General features: G+C 37.6%; 1 protein-coding gene across 12 annotated transcripts in view; it reads right to left on the reverse strand.

Annotated features, from left to right (window-relative positions):
* LOC126248961 (CTTNBP2 N-terminal-like protein) overlaps positions 1-22974 on the reverse strand; it is a 211910-nt gene extending 188936 nt beyond the window's left edge. For 5 of the 12 annotated variants that reach the window (XM_049950504.1, XM_049950498.1, XM_049950505.1 and 2 more), the window contains exon 1: positions 22608-22973. In XM_049950504.1, the coding sequence (XP_049806461.1) occupies positions 22608-22733 (126 nt within the window). In that variant the 5' untranslated portion in view covers positions 22734-22973. Of the gene's footprint in view, positions 1-4050; positions 4142-22607 lie in introns of all 12 variants that reach the window. The other 7 variants (XM_049950506.1, XM_049950508.1, XM_049950497.1 and 4 more) reach the window with 4 other exon arrangements.
* Between the last annotated feature and the right edge of the window lie 917 nt (positions 22975-23891).

The following is a 23891-nucleotide window of genomic DNA, read 5'->3' on the forward strand; positions in this document are numbered from 1 at the left end:
AAAAGTATTTCATAATGTCCTGTAGCACAAAAAAGAAAGTAAAATGAAATTTGCTGTTCTCCTCCTCCGGTTTCTTATTCTTGTGCTATTCAAGACTTTAAATTTCCTTACATCATGATCCTTTGGCTGAAGGTAAAGTGTCATCAAATTAATAATTCATCCCGGCTATCACCATTTTGTTCTTGATATTTGTTCAATAAGATTTAACATCTGACATACATACAACACCCCTGGAACCCCCTCATTGGTTCATCTTATTGCATTGTTTTCGAAGCACAACATTTGCTTTCTTCAATTTACACCTTGCAACACGTTTAAAGGGTCACTTTTTTGAACTCTTGTAATTGTCTCCAAATCATGACAAAGAAGTTTTGAAATATAGCTCAAAGGTGCCTAAAATCTCTCTCTATAAGGCTCTGCAACATAACTTTTGCACTCAGTGAAGGTGTCAACACACGCGAAAAAAAAAAAAAAAAAAAAAAAAAAAGGCCACAGCTCAGAAGTGCATATGATGAGCAAGGTGGCTGAATGATGTCACGTTGGCACCAAATTTCACCACGCTTCTGTCCAATGTCACTGAGGATGTCACACACATGGTAAGGTCATCACACCCCCTTACCCATATTTCATGCCTTCTTTCGAAGCCTCTGCAATAGAGGTCAGAACAGCGACACCCAGCATTGAAATCACACAGATTTCTTATAAACACACTGACACTCAGAAACAAAAAGAAAAGCCTCAAGACGAAGCATATAGGGTGTCAAAGAAACCACCACTTCCGCAGAGGTGGACACTCAGAAACAAAAAGAAAAGCCTCAAGACGAAGCATATAGGGTGTCAAAGAAACCACCACTTCCGCAGAGGTGTTGATTCCCATACAGTTCACAGTCAGAAACTACAGTTCAAAGTGTGATGAGCAACAGGACAATGATCTTGACAAAGTTCAACACTGTTGGCACCCTCTGAGCAATTCACCTTGTTAGAGAGGTGTGAATTGTCCAGGGGATGTGAGCAGTGTCAAAAGTTGTCAAAAACATCGTCCTGTCGCTCACCACACTGTGGACTGATGTTTTCAGCCAAGAAATGTATGAGAATCACTGCCCTAAGGGTAGTGGTGGTTTCACTCACACCGCTTATGCCAACTCCTGGGGTCTCTTCGTGTTGATTCTGAGCAGTGGTGCGCCTGAAAAGTTTTCCGCAACCACCCATTAGAAAATCATGTGATTTCTATGCTGGGCATCATGGTTCTGATCACCATCACAGAGGCATTTAAAAGAAGGGGGTGAAATGTGGGTAAGAGGAGGTGTGACTAATTTCCCACTGGGTGACACACCCACAGTACACATCACTTTAACTTCTGAGCTCTGAACTTTTCTTTCTTCCCACATGTTGACAACATGCTGTCTGAAGCATCGATGAAAGGTGATGTCGCAAGGCACCACCCACTTCTGCACCATTACTGAGGAAGGTTGTAAGCACCTAGCACCTATGAGGTAAAATTCAAACTTCTCTGTCACAATGGGAGAGAATTACAGGGTTTCAAAAATGTGACCCTTTAATTGTATTGCACAGTGTATTTGTATCTTCACATGGGTTATGTAAAGGTCAATAAAATTTGATAGCCATTCCAAACTAATTGAATGGTAGAAGACAAATACAGCAGAGTCCCACTAATGCGAACGTTTGGTTAATCCGAACATGAAAAATGTTAATCTAAGAATGGAAAACTGTGCAGTAAACTGCTGTATATACACACTATTTTAATTTACACAATGCAGTAAACCAATATTATAAAAATTGGCAAGAAAACATTAGGTTTAAACAATGCATAACAATGCAAGAAAAGCTGTCAAACTTACTAAAATACAGCGGACATTTTATCCCTACTTTTTAGATGACAAAAACTCAGTCATTGTTTTTTGGCATAATGAAGACAGTCTGTTATATGACGCATAGTTGCACCATCGTCTCAAACATCAAATCAGCAGGTGTAGCAGTAGGCTGTTGCTCCAAATAATGTAGCATGAGGTCAAGGGCTTCTGTTGCGTCACTGTGTGTAGCTTTCACACTCAGTGTCACTTCCGTCATAGCAGTCCACTTCCTCCGGGTCTTGAATCACAGCAGCTACTAAATCAGTGTCAGTAATGTTCTCCACACATACCCCATCCACTGCCATCCACTCATTTATGTCTCCTTCACTAGCTTCTTCACATCCAGGGATTGTTTGTATCATTTGTAGTAGATTTTCCTCTTCATTTTCAACTAGGATGTCCTGAAATTCAACAGATATCCACAGTTTTCTCCGCAATTTTCTCAGAGTATTTTCTGAAATATTCTGCCATGCCTCAATGGCCCAATAAACAACATCCTTCACATTGGTCTTTTTTATTATGTCCACTAAAGGAATGCTATCATCTTGGATCAGCAGTCTTAAAAATTTTTTTCTGTAAATCAGTTTTAATGTTTGCAATACACCCTGGTCCATCAGCTGTAGAAGTGGTGTAACATTCGGTGGCAAAAATTTTGCCATATTTTCTCCATCACATAATTCCTCAGTGCTGGTGTGAGATGATGCGTTATCAATCAAAAGGATTTCACGGGGAGACAAATGATTTTCCTTAGAAAACTGTCCAACAAAGGGAACAAACTGGCCATGGAACCATTCTTTGAACAGCGTACCATCCATCCATGCTTTTTTCTGGTTGCGATAATATACCTGCAAGGACTTCATGTTGCAGTTTTTAAAAGCTCTGGACCTAGCAGATTTGCCGATCAGCATTAAAGGCAGCTTGTGATTACCAGCAGTGTTGCTGCACGCTAATAAAGCCACACGATCCTTGTACATTTTGAAACTAGGAGCATAGTTTTTTGCTTTTGATGCCAGGCTATTTTTTGGGCAATGCCCTAAAATTAAGGCGAGTCTCGTCAGCATTATAAATTTGTTGGGCAGAATAATTTCCCTCTCTTATCATTTTTTCACACTCACTCAAGTATTCCTTCATTGCATCATGGTCAGAAGAAAGCTTCTCTCCAGTAATTGTTAGCTGACTGATTCCATGACGTTTTTTGAATCTGTACAACCAACCCGTACTTTCACTAAAAGACTCATCACCATTTCCCCTTTCTCTATCCTGCATAAACCAAAGGAAAAGAGCTTCATCCACTTTATCGTACTGGAACTGTTTCACTCGGTTCTTCTTCCAATCACAAATGGTTGCTTTAACAACACCCAGTTCCGTTGACAGTTTAGATACATTCTCACCATTGTCTATCCACTTCAAAGCATTAAGTTTTTCTTTGAGAGTAAACGTTGTATGTTTCTGCTTACTCATGACGAAAATACGTACACCACTACACCTGAACGAATACAATACAACTATGAGTGCCAGCGATCGATAATTAACATAACCAAGTGCTTTGCGAGTCAACTGGCAGTGCACTGACCTCAGGTACTACAAAGATCTCAACAATGCACAACAACAAGGGCAGGGAGTGAGAGTGAGCCATTGTTCCCACACTTGTTCCCATTTGTTACAATGATGTACCTACTTATATGCTTGGTATACTTCATTCTAGATACTCGTTACCATAATTCCGGCTAATATGAACAAATCGGTAATCCGAACAAGGTCCGGTCCCAATTAGTTTGGATTAACGGGACTCTACTGTACCTTGTTTACATACAGACTTCAGCATTTAACCTACGTTAAACTGGACTGTTGTAAGTACAATAATTATTTTCCTAAAGTTTTTTATATTTACAAATGTATTATCATTACAATCATATGTCCATTACCTAGTGTCCATCTTTGTTATCAGTAATTCTACATGATGTGTCTCTCAGGTTGATAAGTTATGTCCAAATATTTTAACTTGAGCGCACAACCTCTTAAGTGAAGAAATCTTCTGGTAATAAGAATTATAACTAACACACCCTTTGCTTATAGTGCTAAGACCTGAATTCTGTCAAGGTACAATTGAATTTTTCCCACAATAAGATCATGAGAAACTTAGGTCACACTACAACTACAGTAATACTCCACAACTCACAGTGAAATGTGTGGAAGAAAGAGTCTGGTACTTTTACTACATCTCATCCCTTCCATTCCACTCCCTGATAGCCCGAGGGAAGGGGAAAAACCTGTAAGCACCAAGCTCAGATCAAATTTCACATATTTTATGCACTTTATTAACAAGACTTAGAAGCACAGATGGCAGTAATAGATCAGGACAATCTTGAGTAGTTACAAATCTTGAACGTTATAACAGTATAAAACTGTCCATAAACCTCACGTACGTAGAATGAAGCATATTTCAATGGCATGATGACAAGTTTCTACTGTATAAAATTGTAGATAATAATGATAAAGTTTAGATTAATATGAGTAAAGAGCTGGGTGAGTGGTGAGATTGGGAATCAAGCACAGAAAATAAAGAAATAAAAGGGGCAAGTAATTGTCAGAACATGGCAATGTAAACAGTATCATCATGGGAATGCAGTAAGTACAGAATGAAAGGAACAGAAAACAAGGGAGATTACAAGGCATAGGGAACAATAAAGAACATAAAAGAATGGGATAGTATGTGCTGTAATCTGTGTCATATTAAAGAGAGTATTACAACTGAGGGTCACATCATACCACTTGAGGGTTTCTTTTTCTTTTTCCTTCAATTATTCAGTAATGGGTTGCCCTGGGACTTTCAAATAAAAAGCATTTAGTTCAGCAACTGTGGCCTACAAATTAAAACCACCTAGCTGAATGCATTTCTTAACATTTTTAGTAGCTCAAAGTTAATGGTCACAAATGAAAAAAATTCAATTTTTGATACTAGTTTTCCAAATAAAGAAAAATTTCTCAGCCTCAATATTTTTGTGCTATTATACTATATAGCACAGTTACTTTCTATAAAATATCAATGCTGAGAAGCTTACACTTTGAAAATACGCAATTTTAAAAAATGGATGTTTTAATTTTTTCCTTTTTTGGTCTGCAATATCTTTGTCAGGGGTCCAGACAAAAATATGGAAATTACACACTTAAAAAACCTTTACAATAGCAAACTTCAGTACAAATTTCAATTTTGAGATTCACTTGGAAGTTATGAAAAATTACTGATATGATTAAAAAAAGTTTTTTAGCATCCACAATATATAGGCTAATGGTATAAAGTATATCAATTACCTAATTTAAACATATCTATGATTATTTGTTATTTTTATACTGAAAATGAGCCAACTAATTACATTATATTGTTCTCATCTTATTTGTATTTACTATGTTGTTCATTGAACATCTGAGAAATTTCTTCACTTAATTTGGACGTTAGGTTAAAATTTAGCCCAGTCACAGTTGTTAATTCCAGGGGGGAGGGGGAGAAAGAGAGAGAGAGAGAGAGAGAGAGAGAGAGAGAGAGAGAGAGAGAGAGCTTCAACCCAAAGTTGATCCTTCTCAAATTTTTAAGCAATATCTTTGGTCCTGGTGGGTGGTAAAATGTAACATGCACATCATGGTTTTCACAACCAACTCTATCAAATTCGGCAATCCAAAACTGTTCTTTATAAACACAAGCCACAATGTAAAGACAAAGGTGTCAGTGGTACTAGTTTTCCACACTGAGGAGACACACTATTGGCATGTTGATATGAAATTACAATTTGAGCAAGTTGTGAGACTGGGGTATACAACAATGAAAAGATGAAGTGCCTTTACTCTTGTGACGAGTGTTGAGCCTTCCCTCCAAGACATTGCTGTAGAGTTCTTGTATTTTCTCACATTTTAGAAAAACATAGGTAATACCTTTTACCTGTTTCCATAGGTCTATCGCAGACAACTACTTGCGACAGCTCGCTTTGTTGTGCCCCCGACGCCATCACACACCACCTTCCCATGCCATGATGTGAAAAAGTGCCATTCTACACCAAGTCCAAAATGTTTTTTTGTGAAAGGAGATGGTATGGTTTATTTTATTTCACTGGTTTGCAGCACCATCAGAGCAGTAGGTCAGTTTTTTCATGAAAGGGGGGTGCAGTTTTATGTAGTTTGTTAACTGCAGTTGAAAAGTGTGTTCTGCTGTAGTGTAGTGTTGTGTTCTGTTCAAAGTGGCCACTTATGACACAAAAACTGTGACTCTGGTTTATCTCGATCTTTATAGCAGAACACAGATGGATGAACTGTGGCCTATTTGTTTACCCAGTGGTAACCCTGAACTATGTCTTGAACAACAAAGGAATACTTTTCACAGAAGTCGACTGGAACTAAGCATCCATCAATTGCCAAGATCTTTCATAAATTTACTTTGAGCTCTGGCAATAACTTGATGAATTTACAGATTTTCAAGGTTAGCTACCAACACTTCAAAAAAACTCTTCTCATGGTTTTATGACTGTCACCATTTCTGTTCTGTCTTGGGTCACCCACTGTATTCTATATTGTCAGGCATCTACTCATCTTCTTCCAATTCTTCAAACATGTCAAGTAAAGCTTAAGATCTTTATGGTCAAGTCTCAGATTGGCCTCATTTATCATTAACTTTGCACTCAGGTGATACAAACAAACGCATGTGTTATGGGTGCCAGATGCCCCTGCAATAGTACACTATTTTGGTCTCAACCCACAAAATACTGACCTTCCAATTTTAATGTCCAGGATTTCCCTCTCAAATTCAGTGAACATTTAATTTAATTAACACAATATTAAACTTTTTTCTTTGAAATTTACTACTCTTTCCTTTCACAAATCTTTTCTGCACGGCATCAAACGGCTGTTGTCATCTTCATAAAACCTAATAACTTTTACAACTGTGTTTTCGGCTATCAAATTAGATGAACTTTTCTTTGTAATGCCGGTAAAATGAGTCATTCTTTTACTGACTGTCTTGTTAGTTTAACCAAACATTCTGACACATTAAATTCATCATTAACTTTTGCTTGACTTCAAGAACTTAGCAATAGATAATCTTCATTTTGTCCTCTTTATTTGAAATACGGCATTTAGTTTCTGCCACATAGCAAATCATCACGTTCAGGTGGTGCATTTGTAGAACTCTTATCTAGTTTAGTGCAAATTTCCTTTTGAAATGAAACTTCCAAATTCATTCTCACAAGAGTTGCCACTTTCTCAATTATTGCATTCATGGCATAAGCTTTTTTTTTCTTCACTTTGGTTTTTTCTTTAATTTAATAGCAAGCAACACACCTAGGATATGGCACAATGACTAACTTTTCTTATATAGTTCCTGGTGAGACACAAAATTCTTTATCTAGATCACCATTACAGTACAAACTTGCAGATGCTGTGTCCTAGCCTGCTGAAACTTTCGGCAAATAATCATTTCTTCCTTTAATTTAATGTGTTTAAATTATGTAATTGACTTTTTCCATCAGCCTTAATATCACGAATGTTAAATGTATTTCTGACTCACATTTGAAATTTTTTTTTCATAACTTCTAGTTGTATTTGAGAGTTGAAATTTATACTGATGTTTGATATCATAAATGTTTATTACGTCTGCAATTCTCAGGTTTTTATTAGGTCCTCTAACAAAGATACTGCAGAAAAAAATGACAACTTCAAAAATCTGTTTTTTAAAATGTGTATTTTTTAAGTATAAGCTTATCATCATTGGTACTCTATAAAAAGGAACTATACTATACAGCATAAAAGCACAAAAAATACTGAGGCTCACAATTTACTATTCCTTTGAAAACTGGTGGTAAAAAAAAAATGATTTTTTTTTTAAATTTCCAGACAATGATTAGATTAGATGGACTTGAGCTATTAAAAATATAAGAAATACATTCAGTTAGGTGATAATGGTTTTAATTTGTAGGCCAGAGTGTGTTCAATTAAATTCTTTTTATTTGAAAAGCCTACGGCAAACCAATTACTGAATAACTCAAAAAACTGCAGCTGCTTGCAAATGCAAAAAATTGCTTTAGGCTTGAAACAAAACTGGCCACCATTTCTAAATGACAAACAAAAAATAATTTAAAAATTTTTGTGTGTTCACTAAACATTAGGGAATTCACCCAGTAAATACAAAATTTTTCGAGGAAGGACAAAAAAGCAATTTTTTTTTCCTGGACTTCTTGGTATGGAATGGCCCCTCACATAAATTTTTTGCACCTGTTCCTTGTTTGTCATAAAAAGGACAGACATCTATTTCTAATTAGATGAATTTTAAATTACTATTTGCAGACCATTTTTAGAATAGGTAATTGTACCCATGTCCCTACCCCAACTGTCTATTGCACAGCAGAATACTAAATGACTAAATTATTTTCTTCGCAAAAAGGAAAAGCAACAAATTATGGTTAGGACAACAACTCTACAAGCAATCTATATAATTACAATATGATACTGAAAGAAAAAATTCAACCCAAGACGGCAACAGACAGACTTTCTCTTCAATGAATCAATAGGAATTATTACACTTGATGGGAAAGACAAATGCTCAATACAGCATTGGCACAGCACTAGTTAACAAGGAGATTTGTTATCTTGGCTGGCCGGAGTGGTCGTGCGATTCTAGGCACTACAGTCTGGAGCCGAGCGACTGCTACGGTTGCAGGTTCGAATCCTGCCTTGCGCATGGATGTGTGTGATGTCCTTAGGTTAGTTAGGTTTAATTAGTTCTAAGTTCTAGGTGACTGATGACCTGAGAAGTTAAGTGGCATAGTGCTCAGAGTCATTTGAACAATTTTTTGGTTATCTCTAGTAATAGAAGGCAGATTTCAGACCACCTAACAGATCAAAACGAAAATTTCTGTTCCGACACTGACAATGTTGAGTGTTTATGGAAAAAGTTCAAGGCAATCGTAAAATGCGTTTTAGACAGGTACGTGCCGAGTAAAACTGTGAGGGACGGGAAAAACCCACCGTGGTACAACAACAAAGTTAGGAAACTACTGCGAAAGCAAAGAGAGCTTCACTCCAAGTTTAAACGCAGCCAAAACCTCTCAGACAAACAGAAGCTAAGCGATGTCAAAGTTAGCGTAAGGAGGGCTATGCGAGAAGCGTTCAGTGAATTCGAAAGTAAAATTCTATGTACAGACTTGACAGAAAATCCTAGGAAGTTCTGGTCTTACGTTAAATCAGTAAGTGGCTCGAAACAGCATATCCAGACACTCCGGGATGATGATGGCATTGAAACAGAGGATGACACGCGTAAAGCTGAAATACTAAACACCTTTTTCCAAAGCTGTTTCACAGAGGAAGACCGCACTGCAGTTCCTTCTCTAAATCCTCGCACAAACGAAAAAATGGCTGACATCGAAATAAGTGTCCAAGGAATATAAAAGCAACTGGAATCACTCAACAGAGGAAAGTCCACTGGACCTGACGGGATACCAATTCGATTCTACACAGAGTACGCGAAAGAACTTTCCCCCCCTTCTAACAGCCGTGTACCGCAAGTCTCTAGAGGAACGGAGGGTTCCAAATGATTGGAAAAGAGCACAGGTAGTCCCAGTCTTCAAGAAGGGTCGTCGAGCAGATGCGCAAAACTATAGACCTATATCTCTGACGTCGATCTGTTGTAGAATTTTAGAACATGTTTTTTGCTCGAGTATCATGTCGTTTTTGGAAACCCACAATCTACTATGTAGGAATCAACATGGATTCCGGAAACAGCGATCGTGTGAGACCCAACTCGCGTTATTTGTTCATGAGACCCAGAAAATATTAGATACAGGCTCCCAGGTAGATGCTATTTTTCTTGACTTCCGGAAGGCGTTCGATACAGTTCCGCACTGTCGCCTGATAAACAAAGTAAGAGCCTACGGAATATCAGACCAGCTGTGTGGCTGGATTGAAGATTTTTTAGCAAACAGAACACAGCATGTTGTTATCAATGGAGAGACGTCTACAGACGTTAAGGTAACCTCTGGCGTGCCACAGGGGAGTGTTATGGGACCATTGCTTTTCACAATATATATAAATGACCTAGTAGATAGTGTCGGAAGTTCCATGCGGCTTTTCGCGGATGATGCTGTAGTATACAGAGAAGTTGCAGCATTAGAAAATTGTAGCGAAATGCAGGAAGATCTGCAGCGGATAGGCACTTGGTGCAGGGAGTGGCAACTGTCCCTTAACATAGACAAATGTAATGTATTGCGAATACATAGAAAGAAGGATCCTTTATTGTATGATTATATGATAGCGGAACAAACACTGGTAGCAGTTACTTCTGTAAAATATCTGGGAGTATGCGTGCGGAACGATTTGAAGTGGAATGATCATATAAAATTAATTGTTGGTAAGGCGGGTACCAGGTTGAGATTCATTGGGAGAGTGCTTAGAAAATGTAGTCCAGCAACAAAGGAGGTGGCTTACAAAACACTCGTTCGACCTATACTTGAGTATTGCTCATCAGTGTGGGATCCGTACCAGATCGGGTTGACGGAGGAGATAGAGAAGATCCAAAGAAGAGCGGCGCGTTTCGTCACAGGGTTATTTGGTAACCGTGATAGCGTTACGGAGATGTTTAATAAACTCAAGTGGCAGACTCTGCAAGAGAGGCGCTCTGCATCGCGGTGTAGCTTGCTCGCCAGGTTTCGAGAGGGTGCGTTTCTGGATGAGGTATCGAGTATATTGCTTCCCCCTACTTATACCTCCCGAGGAGATCACGAATGTAAAATTAGAGAGATTAGAGCGCGCACGGAGGCTTTCAGACAGTCGTTCTTCCCGCGAACCATACGCGACTGGAACAGGAAAGGGAGGTAATGCCAGTGGCACGTTAAGTGCCCTCCGCCACACACCGTTGGGTGGCTTGCGGAGTATGAATGTAGATGTAGATGTAGAACAGGTTGATTATTCTACATTACCTCCAGACAGCAATGAAGATGGTCATGTGGGGCAGACAGAAACAGCAAAGTTACAAAGGGTATCACTGCAAGACACTCAATGTCACCATCAATCTCTCAGCACATCACATCCACCACCATTTTACACCATGGTGTAACACCTCAGTTCAGCTTCGTTCTTATTCCATTAAAATGAAATGTTCTACCCCCTGCCAGATGGATTCATTTATGATGACCACTGTGATTTCTGTATGTTGCTTTCAATCTCTCCTTAAAACATCAATGACTGTGCTGCTGACGGCGTAAGGTCTGTTTAAAATATTATCTGGGCAGCAATTTTGTACCGGTAAACTAAGTTTGTGCACTCTTGACTGTAATCTTTGGCTTTTCATAGGGCAAACAACTTCAGGATCTATTAATGTCTCAAAATATTGCAACCTACCCATTCACTAGCAAGACTAGACCAATGACTTTTGCCTTTGAAGTATCAGCTATGGCACCCAAAATTATCAAATTCATTTCTTAAAAATGTACATGTTTCAAGTCTGGAAGCATTACCAATAAAACTGTAGCAGGTATCCGAAAGCTATGAAATGTCATCCATCACAGAGACAATGATCCCTAGTGATCATCATCAAAAAGGGCAGCACAGAGAGAATGCACTTTTAGTTACTCTGCTAGAGTAAATAATGCAAGCAGGCGTCACAGACTTCACCTGATCCCAAAATGCAAATAATTACTGAATCTTAAAGGAAACAAAAATAGCCTCTTCTGGAAGTTCAAACTTTTCATCTCAATGGCTAAAGTTAACAAATAGATCTAATAGATAATTATTTAAATAAAAATTAATTTTTAATATGACATGTTTTATAGCAGATTAAATGGTATAAAATAATTTTGCGTAGTCTCATACAGAATCCTAACCCTTACAGTTAGTTCTGACAATTTGTGAGTGTTAATTTTTTACGGAAAATTATTTTATACCATTTAATACAATATAAAACATATTAAAAATTACATTTTAAATAAATAATTATTTCCATTTTTTCCATGTAAAATTTTTCAATCAATTTCCAACATCTTGATGAAATTACAACAAAGACTTGGTAAATTTCAGGTTTATTTCAGTTTCTCTTCACCTTATTTTACCAATATACTCCTTCCTCTCATATCTATCTTGTGAAAAGACTGAAGATAAAAATTAGAATGGTCCAAGTTCACATTGTAGGCTTCCAGCAACTGTTTATATCCTGCAAACCATTCACAACTGGGACAGGAAAAAGGGAGAATGGCAGCAATATGCAATGTACCCTCCACCACACACCACACAAGAAAATTGCTTTAATATTGCATTGTCATCCCAGTCTGAAATATGTTGAAAGTTACAAGTGTCCAACTCACTGGGAAGTTAATTTAAAACCAATAGCAAAATTTCTACCCAACTGACAGACATGAGAGTGAGTTAATAAAAATAGTAGTAAAATAAGTCAGGTGTACACCAAGTTTGGTTGATACTGTTGCAGGTTTTCACATTCTCACAAACTCATAGGGCTGCATGTTTTGTGTGTGTGTGTGTGTGGGGGGGGGGGGGGGGGGGGGGATGCAGGGAGGGGGCTTGCTGTCACAGTAATTTTTTCCAGGTTCTAAGTCATATGTGCTCCCAGTTTGCTAGAAATTGCACTGCGATATACAGCTGCATCAATAGATTGAATGAACTGTCATAGACTCTGCAGCAGGGAATTTATGCACAGTATGTCTGTAGGGGTTGTGGCGCAATCTGCTAAGCACAGCCATCCTACAGGAACTCCGTTATGGTTCCTTGTCACCCTATTTTCACCCTATAAAAGGTAGGTGGTTCTCACCCTCACATTATTGCACTGTCATCAGTTCAGAGCTATCTTTGAAATGTCAAGTATCTAGCTCATTGGGAAATTAGCTCAAAAGCAATTGCAAAATTTGTACTGAACAGATAGAAGGGCAAGAGAGCGACCTAAAAAATGTGTTAAAAAAGACTAGCAGTATAATCTGGTAACAATGCTGTTCTCAATAGGTGATATTTTAACACATGAAACTAATTACTCATTAGCTCAGAGATTTTTATCTGCAACTGCACTACACAAGTGCAGTATTATCAACTGCATTCTGCCCTACACTACCTTTACATCTGCCGACAGCTGTCATCGCTGTTTGTCCCTATTTCACTTCTGCACCAAATGTGTTATATTTCAGTTGTATTTTAGTTAATTTAGGCTCTCACACAAGCTCTTCACGTAAGTCCCAAGGGCAAGATTTCATTTCTAGACAGCCACAGTAGTTTACAATACAATGCTTCCGGAGACTAAGCGTGTTTATCACCTCCATTTACTACAGACTGAGCCTTACATACAACACCATGAAACTTCCTGGCAGATTAAAACTGCGTGCCGGACCGAGACTCGAACTCAGTACCTTTGCCTTTTGCGGGCAAGTGCTCTACCATCTGAGCTACCCAAGCACAACTCACGCCTTGTCCTCACAGCTTTACTTCTGCCAGTAGGCTACCTAGTCTCCTACCTTCCAAACTTCACAGAAGCTCTCCTGCGAACCTTGCAGAACTAGCACTCCTGAAAGAAAGGATATTGCGGAAACATGGCTTAGCCACAGCCTGGGTGATATTTCCAGAATGAGATTTTCACTCTGCAGCGAAGTGTGTGCTGATATACGATTCATATCAGTGCACACTCCGCTGCACAATGAAAATCTCATTCTGGAACCATCCCCCAGGCTAAGCCATGTTTCCGCAATATCTTTTCTTTCAGGAGTGCTAGTTTTGCAAGGTTCGCAGGAGAGCTTCTGTAAAGTTTGGAAGGTAGAAGAAGAGGAACTGGCAGACGTAAAGCTGTGAGGACATGGCGTGAATCGTGCTTGGGTAGCTCAGATGGTAGAGCACTTCCCCGCGAAAGGCAAAGGTCCCAAGTTCGAGTCTCGGTACAGCACACAGTTTTAATCTGCCAGGAAGTTTCATATCAGTGCACACTCCGCTGCAGAGTGAAAATCTCATTCTATAACACCATGATTGTAACATACATTTTTAATTCTTAAACACTAGTTCAATTCATGCAGTTATAAAAATAAAACACAAATAGCACAACGAGACTGGAAAGCCACACTTTCAAAATATGAATCCTCTTTTGCTGAAGTAGTAGTACCAGTTTCTACAAGTTTGTGCATCTGCCAGCTTTTATATCTCTTGTCAATCAACAAATAAAAGGAAATGACAGAAAATATAGAGGATGGTCAAAAAAATGGCTCAGTCGAATGCCTTATTCCACAAAGTGAAACTTTAAAATTTCATAATAAATATGGCCTGAAAGAATAAAAATTATGCTTACAATAGTTACTAAAAATGACATGGCAGTTTCACTGCAACTACATCACTGAAATACGTTGTCACATCTCGTCACTCCAGGAATCATTATAAGCATATTGCAAGTTATCATTCTTGCCAGAAAATCCTCTTAATTTTCCATGTGAGTTTTAAAGACAACATATTTAATGCACGACCAAAACAAGATACTATGGTATGTCACGTAAATTTAGGAGTGGAAGCAGTAAGTTTACGTGGGGAAGCTAACTAACAAACAAGACCACATCTTCCTTTCAGCTTCCAACAGATAACCTTGTGAGATATTTGAAGACTCAAGACTCTGCTTTGCACTTCATAATGCAGACAAAGGGTGTCTCCGGGCACTCTTATTTAAATTGCAGCCACCCTGGTGGCGCATGCACCACAGAGAATTGTGAGAGTTTCTTTGTGGAAACAATGAGGCCACTGGCCACCAATTAGGGTATACATTAATACAAAAAGTGCACTTTGATTCAAATATATTTACACATGCACTACACTCCAAAACTTTTCACTGTGCGATACTTTTGGAAGTTTCCAGTGTAGACCATTTCCATTGTCATTTCACTCAGACTGTTTCATTGAATATTACCATCATCAAAGACATTGTCATTCTTGTTTTGACTAAGATAATTTCTCTAAAATCTCTTCCTCAGACATTACTGTGCATGAGGAACTAGCCATTTCACACCTACTAACTCGAACCTAATAACTACAACTTTTTTCTCAATACAACTGCTAGAGAGTGACACCGAGTTAATGTAGGCTTCCTTGGAGGGGAGTACTATCAGCACTGATGCATAGTACAGTCAGATTCAACATTGGAGTGCAAAACAGCATCCGCAACGTCAAATGCCGCGTGGTGATGGAGCGGAAAGGATGAAAGCTGACTGTTTTTATTCATCTGCATTTGACAAAATGAGAAACAATTTTGTTTGTGCCATTTTGCAGCAAGCTTCTGGGGCTTAAATATATCTCTTTCCCTTTCCACTTAACCATTATAACAAAAAAAAAGGGGGGGGACACCAAGAAACGAAATCATGATCTCCGAAGCAACAGTAACAAGAACTATGGAGACTATCACAATGTAACTACCATGATTAACTGCTGATACAAAATTAAAATACTTCAAATTGTGCAGAGAAAGTGGGGCTAAATCAGTGAATTTAAATGACAATGATACCTCAACAAAGTGTGTAAATATACAGACTGAAATAAATTACATACAATGGTGACTGCCAGTTAAAAGGTTAGATAATAGAAAAAAGCAAGACAATCCCAAGAAGGCAAATGCTGTAGCAGATAAAGCACATAATACAAGACTTAAATTAATAACATATTGCAAAGTGAAGAAACATAAAAGACGCACACAGAGAGAAATTAAAATTGAGACCCCTACTAACCAATCTACAGACTGAGAACAAAACAATGGTGAAGAGAAACAGCAGAAAACTAGTAGAGAAAGGTGCAGTACCACCACTGCATCTGTCAGTTGAACACACTCTGTATATTGTTTCCAATACAACCAATATGAAACATTTGTTTTCAACTAGATTAAGATGGATATTACCATAACTGGTGTTGTGCTTTCATTTACGATACCAAAATGAAAACATTCCATTACAAACTATAAAAATATTAATGTACTGCAGTAATATCAATACCTCCTAAGGCTCTACTACATTCTCTGCAGAAGTGACTACCAAACACCCAAAGCACTATAATGAAGTCAATTAATTGAATTTATAACAAGAGCTACACTTCAATAGCCACTCTAGTTATACACTGAATTGTGCACTTCTGTAGTGAGTCATCTAAAAGGCCGAAGAAAATGATCTATTGACATTGTCAGCACAGATTACGAAAACAACATTCTTGCGAAACACAACTACCTCTTTATTCATACAAAGTAATGAGCACTACTGATAGGGGACTTCAAATTGATTACACGTTTTTAGATTTCCAGAAGGCTTTTGACACTGCTCTTTGCTAGTAGCATCTAATCAAATTGGATGCCTAATGGTGTATCACCACAGTTGTGCAACTGAATTCATCCTGTCAGATCACAGTTCCCAGTAACTGATAGGATGTCATCAAGTACAAGAGAAGTCAAGTAAAACAGAAGTCATAACTGGCATTTCCAAGACAGTGTTAGAGGCTCTCCTACTCTTCCTAAAATAAATAAATGATTCTGGAGACAATCTGAACAGCACTCTTACATTGTTCACACATGATGATGCTGTTTACCCTCTAGTAAGGTCATCAGAAGGTCAAACCCAATTGCAAAATGATCTAGACAAGATATTTGCATGGTGAAGAAAGGTGGCAGCTGACTCTAAAGAAAGGAAAAGGGTGAGGTGAAACACACGAGTATTAAAAGGAATCTGTTACATTTATCACACATGATAAATCGTTCAAATTTAAAGGCTGTCAATTGAACTGAATACCTAGAGATAATTACGAACAACTTGTATTTGAAAGATCACACAGAAAATGTTGTGGGGGAAAGCAAACTAAAGACTTGCCTACATCACACATTCTCATCCCCTACTGGAAGTAGGGAAGGAAGGAAGATCAGGGTTTAACATCCCATCAACAACAAAGTCATTAGAGATGGTGCTCTTCTGAAGTACTGCTCCATGGTATGTCATCCTCAACAGACTGGAGTCTCAGAGGACTCAAAAAAGTTCAAAGGGCAGCTTGTTTTGCATCATAGCAAAAACAAAAGGAAGAGAGTGTCGTGGATATGAAATACAAGTCGGGGTGGTAATTATTAAAAGAAGGGCATTTTTCGGTGTGGCAGGACCTTTTCACAACGAATGACTCATGAAATTTCTCCTGCAAATGCAATAATATTTTGCCGACTCCAATTTACATAAGGAGAAATTTCTGTTGTAATAAAATAATGGAAATAAGAGCTCTCACTGATACAATTAAGTTTGTTTTTTCCCATGTGCTATTCATGAGTGGAATGGTAGAGAAATAGTTAAAATATGGCTCAATGAACCATCTGCCAAGTAGTGTTGTTTCACATTCAAATCGCTTTCCAGAGGAAAATGTGTTAGCTTTATGACTCTACATCAATCAAGATTTTTTACAAAACAAAAATATGGCTCAACATAGTTTGCCCAAGCACAAAGCAAGTCTCCCTCCAATATCTTTGACACTACAGTTCAAGCTATAAAATCATACACATCATGGGCATCTGTGTGTAGCTGTTTACAAGTTTTACAACAGTTAAGCTGTGTTCTAGACAGTATAAAAGGTAATGACCATCCCTAGTTTCTCATAGGTGACATTGCTCTGAACTTTTCCGAATACCTCCAGTTGTTTCAAAGCCAGCTAAGAAATGTAAAATTACACTTAAGCATCCCAACAGCATTTACTTCTTACACTGTGATTAACCAGTTTTCAGTCCACCAACAGTTCACCACACCACAGATTCCAATAAAACAAGTAATCAACCCCTCTTCCACTTACCAAACTAGACACTAACATGAAACGATAACCGAGCCTGCAGCTAAACACCAGTCTTTTAAGAAAACCTTTTTTTCTTCCCCTGTACAGGCACAGAGTGGTTGTTATCCACTGTATCTTGTTGTTGTTGTTGTTGTCTTTAGTCCTGAGACTGGTTTGATGCAGCTCTCCATGCTACTCTATCCTGTGCAAGCTTCATCATCTCCCAGTACCTACTGCAACCTACATCCTTCTGAATCTGCTTAGTGTATTGATCTCCTGGTCACCCTCTACGATTTTTACCCTCCACACTGCCCTCCAATGCTAAATTTGTGATCCCTTGATGCCTCAAAACATGTCCTACCAACCGATCCCTTCTTCTAGTCAAGTTGTGCCACAAACTTCTCTTCTCCCCAATCCTATTCAATACCTCCTCATTAGTTACGTGATCTACCCACCTTATCTTCAGCATTCTTCTGTAGCACCACATTTCGAAAGCTTCTGTTCTCTTCTTGTCCAAACTGGTTATAGTCCATGTTTCACTTCCATACATGGCTACACTCCACACAAATACTTTCAGAAACGACTTCCTGACACTTAAATCTATACTCGATGTTAACAAATTTCTCTTCTTCAGAAACGCTTTCCTTGCCATTGCCAGTCTACATTTTATATCCTCTCTACTTCGACCATCATCATTTATTTTACTCCCTAAATAGCAAAACTCCTTTACTACTTTAAGTGTCTCATTTCCTAATCTAATCCCCTCAGCATCACCCGATTTAATTTGACTACATTCCATTATCCTCGTTTTGCTTTTGTTGATGTTCATCTTATATCCTCCTTTCAAGACACTGTCCATTCCGTTCAACTGCTCTTCCAAGTCCTTTGCTGTCTCTGACAGAATTACAATGTCATCGGCGAACCTCAAAGTTTTTACTTCTTCTCCATGAATTTTAATACCTACTCCGAATTTTTCTTTTGTTTCCTTTACTGCTTGCTCAATATACAGATTGAATAACATCAGGGAGAGGCTACAACCCTGTCTCACTCCTTTCCCAACCACTGCTTCCCTTTCATGCCCCTCGACTCTTATAACTGCCATCTGGTTTCTGTACAAATTGTAAATAGCCTTTCGCTCCCTGTATTTTACCCCTGCCACCTTCAGAATTTGAAAGAGAGTATTCCAGTTAACGTTGTCAAAAGCTTTCTCTAAGTCTACAAATGCTAGAAAAGTAGGTTTGCCTTTTCTTAATCTTTCTTCTAAGATAAGTCGTAAGGTTAGTATTGCCTCACGTGTTCCAACATTTCTACGGAATCCAAACTGATCTTCCCCGAGGTCCGCTTCTACCAGTTTTTCCATTCGTCTGTAAAGAATTCGCATTAGTATTTTGCAGCTGTGACTTATTAAACTGATAGTTCGGTAATTTTCACATCTGTCAACACCTGCTTTCTTTGGTATTGGAATTATTATATTCTTCTTGAAGTCTGTGGGTATTTCGCCTGTCTCATACATCTTGCTCACCAGATGGTAGAGTTTTGTCAGGACTGGCTCTCCCAAGGCCATCAGTAGTTCTAATGGAATGTTGTCTACTCCCGGGGCCTTGTTTCGACTCAGGTCTTTCAGTGCTCTGTCAAACTCTTCACACAGTATCTTATCTCCCATTTCATCTTCATCTACATCCTCTTCCATTTCCATAATACCGTCCTCAAGTACATCGCCCTTGTATAAACCCTCTATATACTCCTTCCACCTTTCTGCCTTCCCTTCTTTGCTTAGAACTGGGTTGCCATCTGAGCTCTTGATATTCATACAAGTGGTTCTCTTCTCTCCAAAGGTCTCTTTAATTTTCCTGTAGGCAGTATCTATCTTACCCCTAGTGAGACAAGCCTCTACATCCTTACATTTGTCCTCTAGCCATCCCTGCTTAGGGCACAACATTCTACTCACAATATGTTCAGGCCTCTTGAAATATCCCAATTATTGTAGAAAACATCCCCCCACCCTCACTATGCCTTTGCAGTAACACTTATTTAGTTATCACCATCATCAGCAAAAAGAACTGCAATTACCTTTTTTGCATGAGGTTGAAGGTCTTTTAGGCAAGGCAAATGAATGACTACAGGAGAGAGAAAAAATACGTAAATAAAAATGGTTGGCTGGATGGGACTTTGAATTCTTGTCCTTTGAAATTAATGTTCAGTGATTTAACCACTTCCCCATATTGCACACAGGTGAACTGTCAATTTAAAGCTATACTGACTGAACAATTTTTCATCCGCAATTAATTAGGATATCTTTACAGCATATTATGTCTATTGAACAGTATGTTATGCCTACAATGAAAATTAGCTGCAGATGATAAATTGTAAAAAAATTATCTGCTGTACTGCAGATAGATAGCTTCAGGAACATCAATATGTATTATTAAAGTATGTATTTTGTTAAAAAGCTATGAACATAATAACCATAATACTAGAACTGTATCACACACATTTTTACTCATTATTTGACGGAAAATAAAATGAAACCACTGATGATGCTGATACTTCATTGAAACACATATGGGTTAAAAACAAGAAAACTGTGTTTGCTCAAGCCACAATCATTTCTGGAAAACATATTTGAAAGCAAACACTGGTAAAAATGAGCTTTAATCTCAAGATTTTTAAAGCAAAACTATATAATAGAATCACTGGTATCAATAAGATACATAAGTATGACACACAAAAGTTGCCTGAATGGCAGAGTCTTGATGGATTATGTACACTTGATATGACACAATTCATCAAAATAACACACATGATGTTTGGCTAATGGATAAAAATGAAATAACCAATGACTTAATAAGGTGAAATATAATGAGACTTTTTTTATTCTACGTGGACATTTCTATATCTTTGGTTGTGATGGGTGAATGGAGCTATATAGTGGAAAGGCGGAGATGTTTACCGACAAAAATTAATGACAACATTGGAATAATTTAGAAAATTACGAATAAGGATTCCATATTTTCCTTATTACACACAAATCCTTTTCGATTGTTCGCAGCGTCAACTAAACTGGAAATTTAAATGTTAAGTAGTACACTGCACATAAAACCTTTAACTGGGCCGTCTTAATAACAAGCCTTTTTCCTTTTTTAACAAATACAATATTTACTTTGAATCTACACATCTGTGTGAAAAATGTTTTATGCAACTGTTTCTATAATCTTACATTTCCAAGTCCTTGTGTATCAATCAAGAAAATCTGATCAAAGTTGGGAAGTGTATTAACTAATATTTTGACACCAACTAGTGTTAAAGTACTGAGATGATGATTACTACAATGAACAGATTCTACATATATACAACAGGTGTTGTGCACAGCATTTTATATATAGCACTTTCTCAGTAAACAGAAGGTTATATGTTGGATAACATAGCATTAACATTTCACTGAGGGGAAAAGAATAATAATGATAAGAAGGAACACATAATTGGCAGAGAGCAAAAGGGAATGATGACAAATTAGTTGCAAGTTAGCATAGCCAATGGATGTGAAGATGAAAAAGGTTGTGGATCAGATTGACCAATACCATAGCAAAATGTACTTCAAATTTAATGCACTTTTCATGGTCAATAATCAACTGTAAATAAATGTTGTAAAATGATTCTTCTATTAAGTGTTTATTATCTCATAAATGAATATTTTTTTCTGTCATGCCACTTCCATCACCTGAGAGTTCTGAAAGGTATAGTAGTGTGCTGAAATTTGTTTGTAAATATTTCTTGTGTATTCTTGTTCTTTTGACATGTTCCATATCCTGGATGATCTCCACACTATAGATCAATTGGAATGAAAAGAACATCTAATATAATCTTTTTGTATAATATGTATGTATACCTCAACTGCTAAAATTGCAGAAGCCCGAGGGAGTGAGGGGCAAAATGTAACTGTTACACAGATGAATAAAAAATTTTCGAAGTGCATACACCAAGTCTGGATCAACATTGTGATGAAATTTAGAAGGCCTAATTTCACTTCTGGGATTAAAAATGGATGCTTACTGCATTACTACAGTTCATCCATATGGAACACATTCTAATAAAACTGTCAGCATTAACTCATTAAGAAATTACCAGAGGGAGGTGAGGCAGCGGACAACTTTAAAAATCCGAAAGGTTATAGAACACTGACTGAAAAGAAAAACCATTCTACACTGCTGTTGAATAACTGAATAGTAATGGAACTGATGTTTCAATCTAGCTATAAACGATTGTAACTCGTAAATGCTTGTACGAGTAGTAACCATCATTAATCTTAACAGTAAATTTTGCCTTGTAGCTTCCATATGTTGAATGAAAAGTGTCTTTCCGTGTACCAATATGTAAATATGCAGTTATGTACTGGTCAACAATAACTGTATTTCAACAGATATGGATTATTGTATCTATACAACAGAGGAATACGCCTTATGTAGCCTAAAAGCTATCTACATCCTCATGAGTAAATAAAATAATAATGGAAGTTCTTACTTAATAACATGTTTATCATGTGCTCATTACAAACAGTTCAGAATTAACATGTCAACAACTGTGGCTTTGTGTGTACTTCTCACACATATTTAACCCTGTGAGTATTCTCTTTTTATATACGTTCCTACAGGCGACCATGAGAATAATTTGTCAAGAACAAACTGATTAAAAAAAAAAAAAAAAAAAAAAAAAATCCGTTTAAACACACGACCACATCAACAGTTCACTTTTGTCTAGATCTGAAACAAAAATCCGCTTTTCTGGAAAAATGCAGCTGAGGAGGTAGTATGATATACGAAAATATTTAACCGATTTAAGTGTTAGTTATTAAATTTTTATTTACATGATTCCAGCAATTGAGATCCCTGAGGTGGCACTACAATTAGGAATACACAAGGAAAAACGTATATACACTCTTTTTTACAGACACAATACAGGTACCTTCAAAGTGTTACTCGATGATTTATCAAGTGGCTCAAAATTTGGTGTCTGTTCTTGGCGATTGTGCGGCGACTTTGTCATCGTAACTTCGCTTTGTTCTGCTGTTGCATTTGTGTTTGTGGCCATTTTGAAACCACTTTCCTAGATCATCGGACACCGTTCTACGCGTTTTTGTCTCTCATGTTTCATCGAACTTCCCACATTTCACACACCCAACCACCCACAACCACTAATACGTTTTCCACCGCACCAGTAACACCATACACATGACACAATCTCACTTGCATTTAGGCAAAGATACGTATGCTACAAAGATTTCGTAAAATTATGTGTTGGCAGCCTTCTTTTGGCACCTTTGCTACAGTCGAATCTTGTTTTTTATTCCCATAGTGTACCCATTACGCATCATATTTATTACAGCTGAATAGTAGTCTATGGTCAAAATTGACATGTATTTCATCGTACTTAATCCCAAACAGCAACCAGAAGATAGCAATCTCCACGCTTAACACTGCAATTACAGCATATTCATCCATCCATTTTTCTGTTTATAAATGGAAACATACTTTATTTTTAACTACGTAAGTATGAATAAGAAATGAGCGGTAGAGTGCGAGTTTTCTGTTCATTTGCGTTGTAACTGTTACACAACGACGTCAGGAAAGGTCTTGCACAACAGAGTGTTTCCAAAACAAGTTGAAATACAGGGTTATGTACATACTATGAAGAAATATTTGTCACTCTAGACGCAGAATGGATTCCCGTAATATATGAACGTAGTCCCCTGCTTGAGACTTCTGTTCCCGAACATTTTGTTGTTCAGACACAATCCAACGTCCCATATTATTGTAGGAATTCAACATGTATCAATATAAGTGTGTCCTGTTTACAGGAAATATGTGACTAAAATTGCGGTATCAGTAAGAAGTTTCAAAACTAAATTTATATAATATTTTTTAACCATACAACGCAAAAAGCTTCGAACGAAGTTCTGCTATAACTCCAATTAAAATTTATTTGTACACCGTACGGAACAGAACGAAGTGGAAACGCTTTTCGTTAGATTTTAGTAAAACGCAAATATTTTTCGATTAATACGAATAACATGTGACCAAATGCTGACATTTGCAAACGTTTTTATTTACAATGGTTAATATATGACAACATTTAATAAACTTAACTCTTGCGACAATTACACGTTATTGAGACGGGAACTGTTGATAAGCATGCTTACTTATAAAGGTTTTCTGTCCATAAAAAGATGAACAAGGGCTACTTATTTCT

This window comes from Schistocerca nitens, chromosome 3, assembly GCF_023898315.1.
Source record: "Schistocerca nitens isolate TAMUIC-IGC-003100 chromosome 3, iqSchNite1.1, whole genome shotgun sequence".
In the NCBI taxonomy this organism is placed as follows: domain Eukaryota; kingdom Metazoa; phylum Arthropoda; class Insecta; order Orthoptera; family Acrididae; genus Schistocerca; species Schistocerca nitens.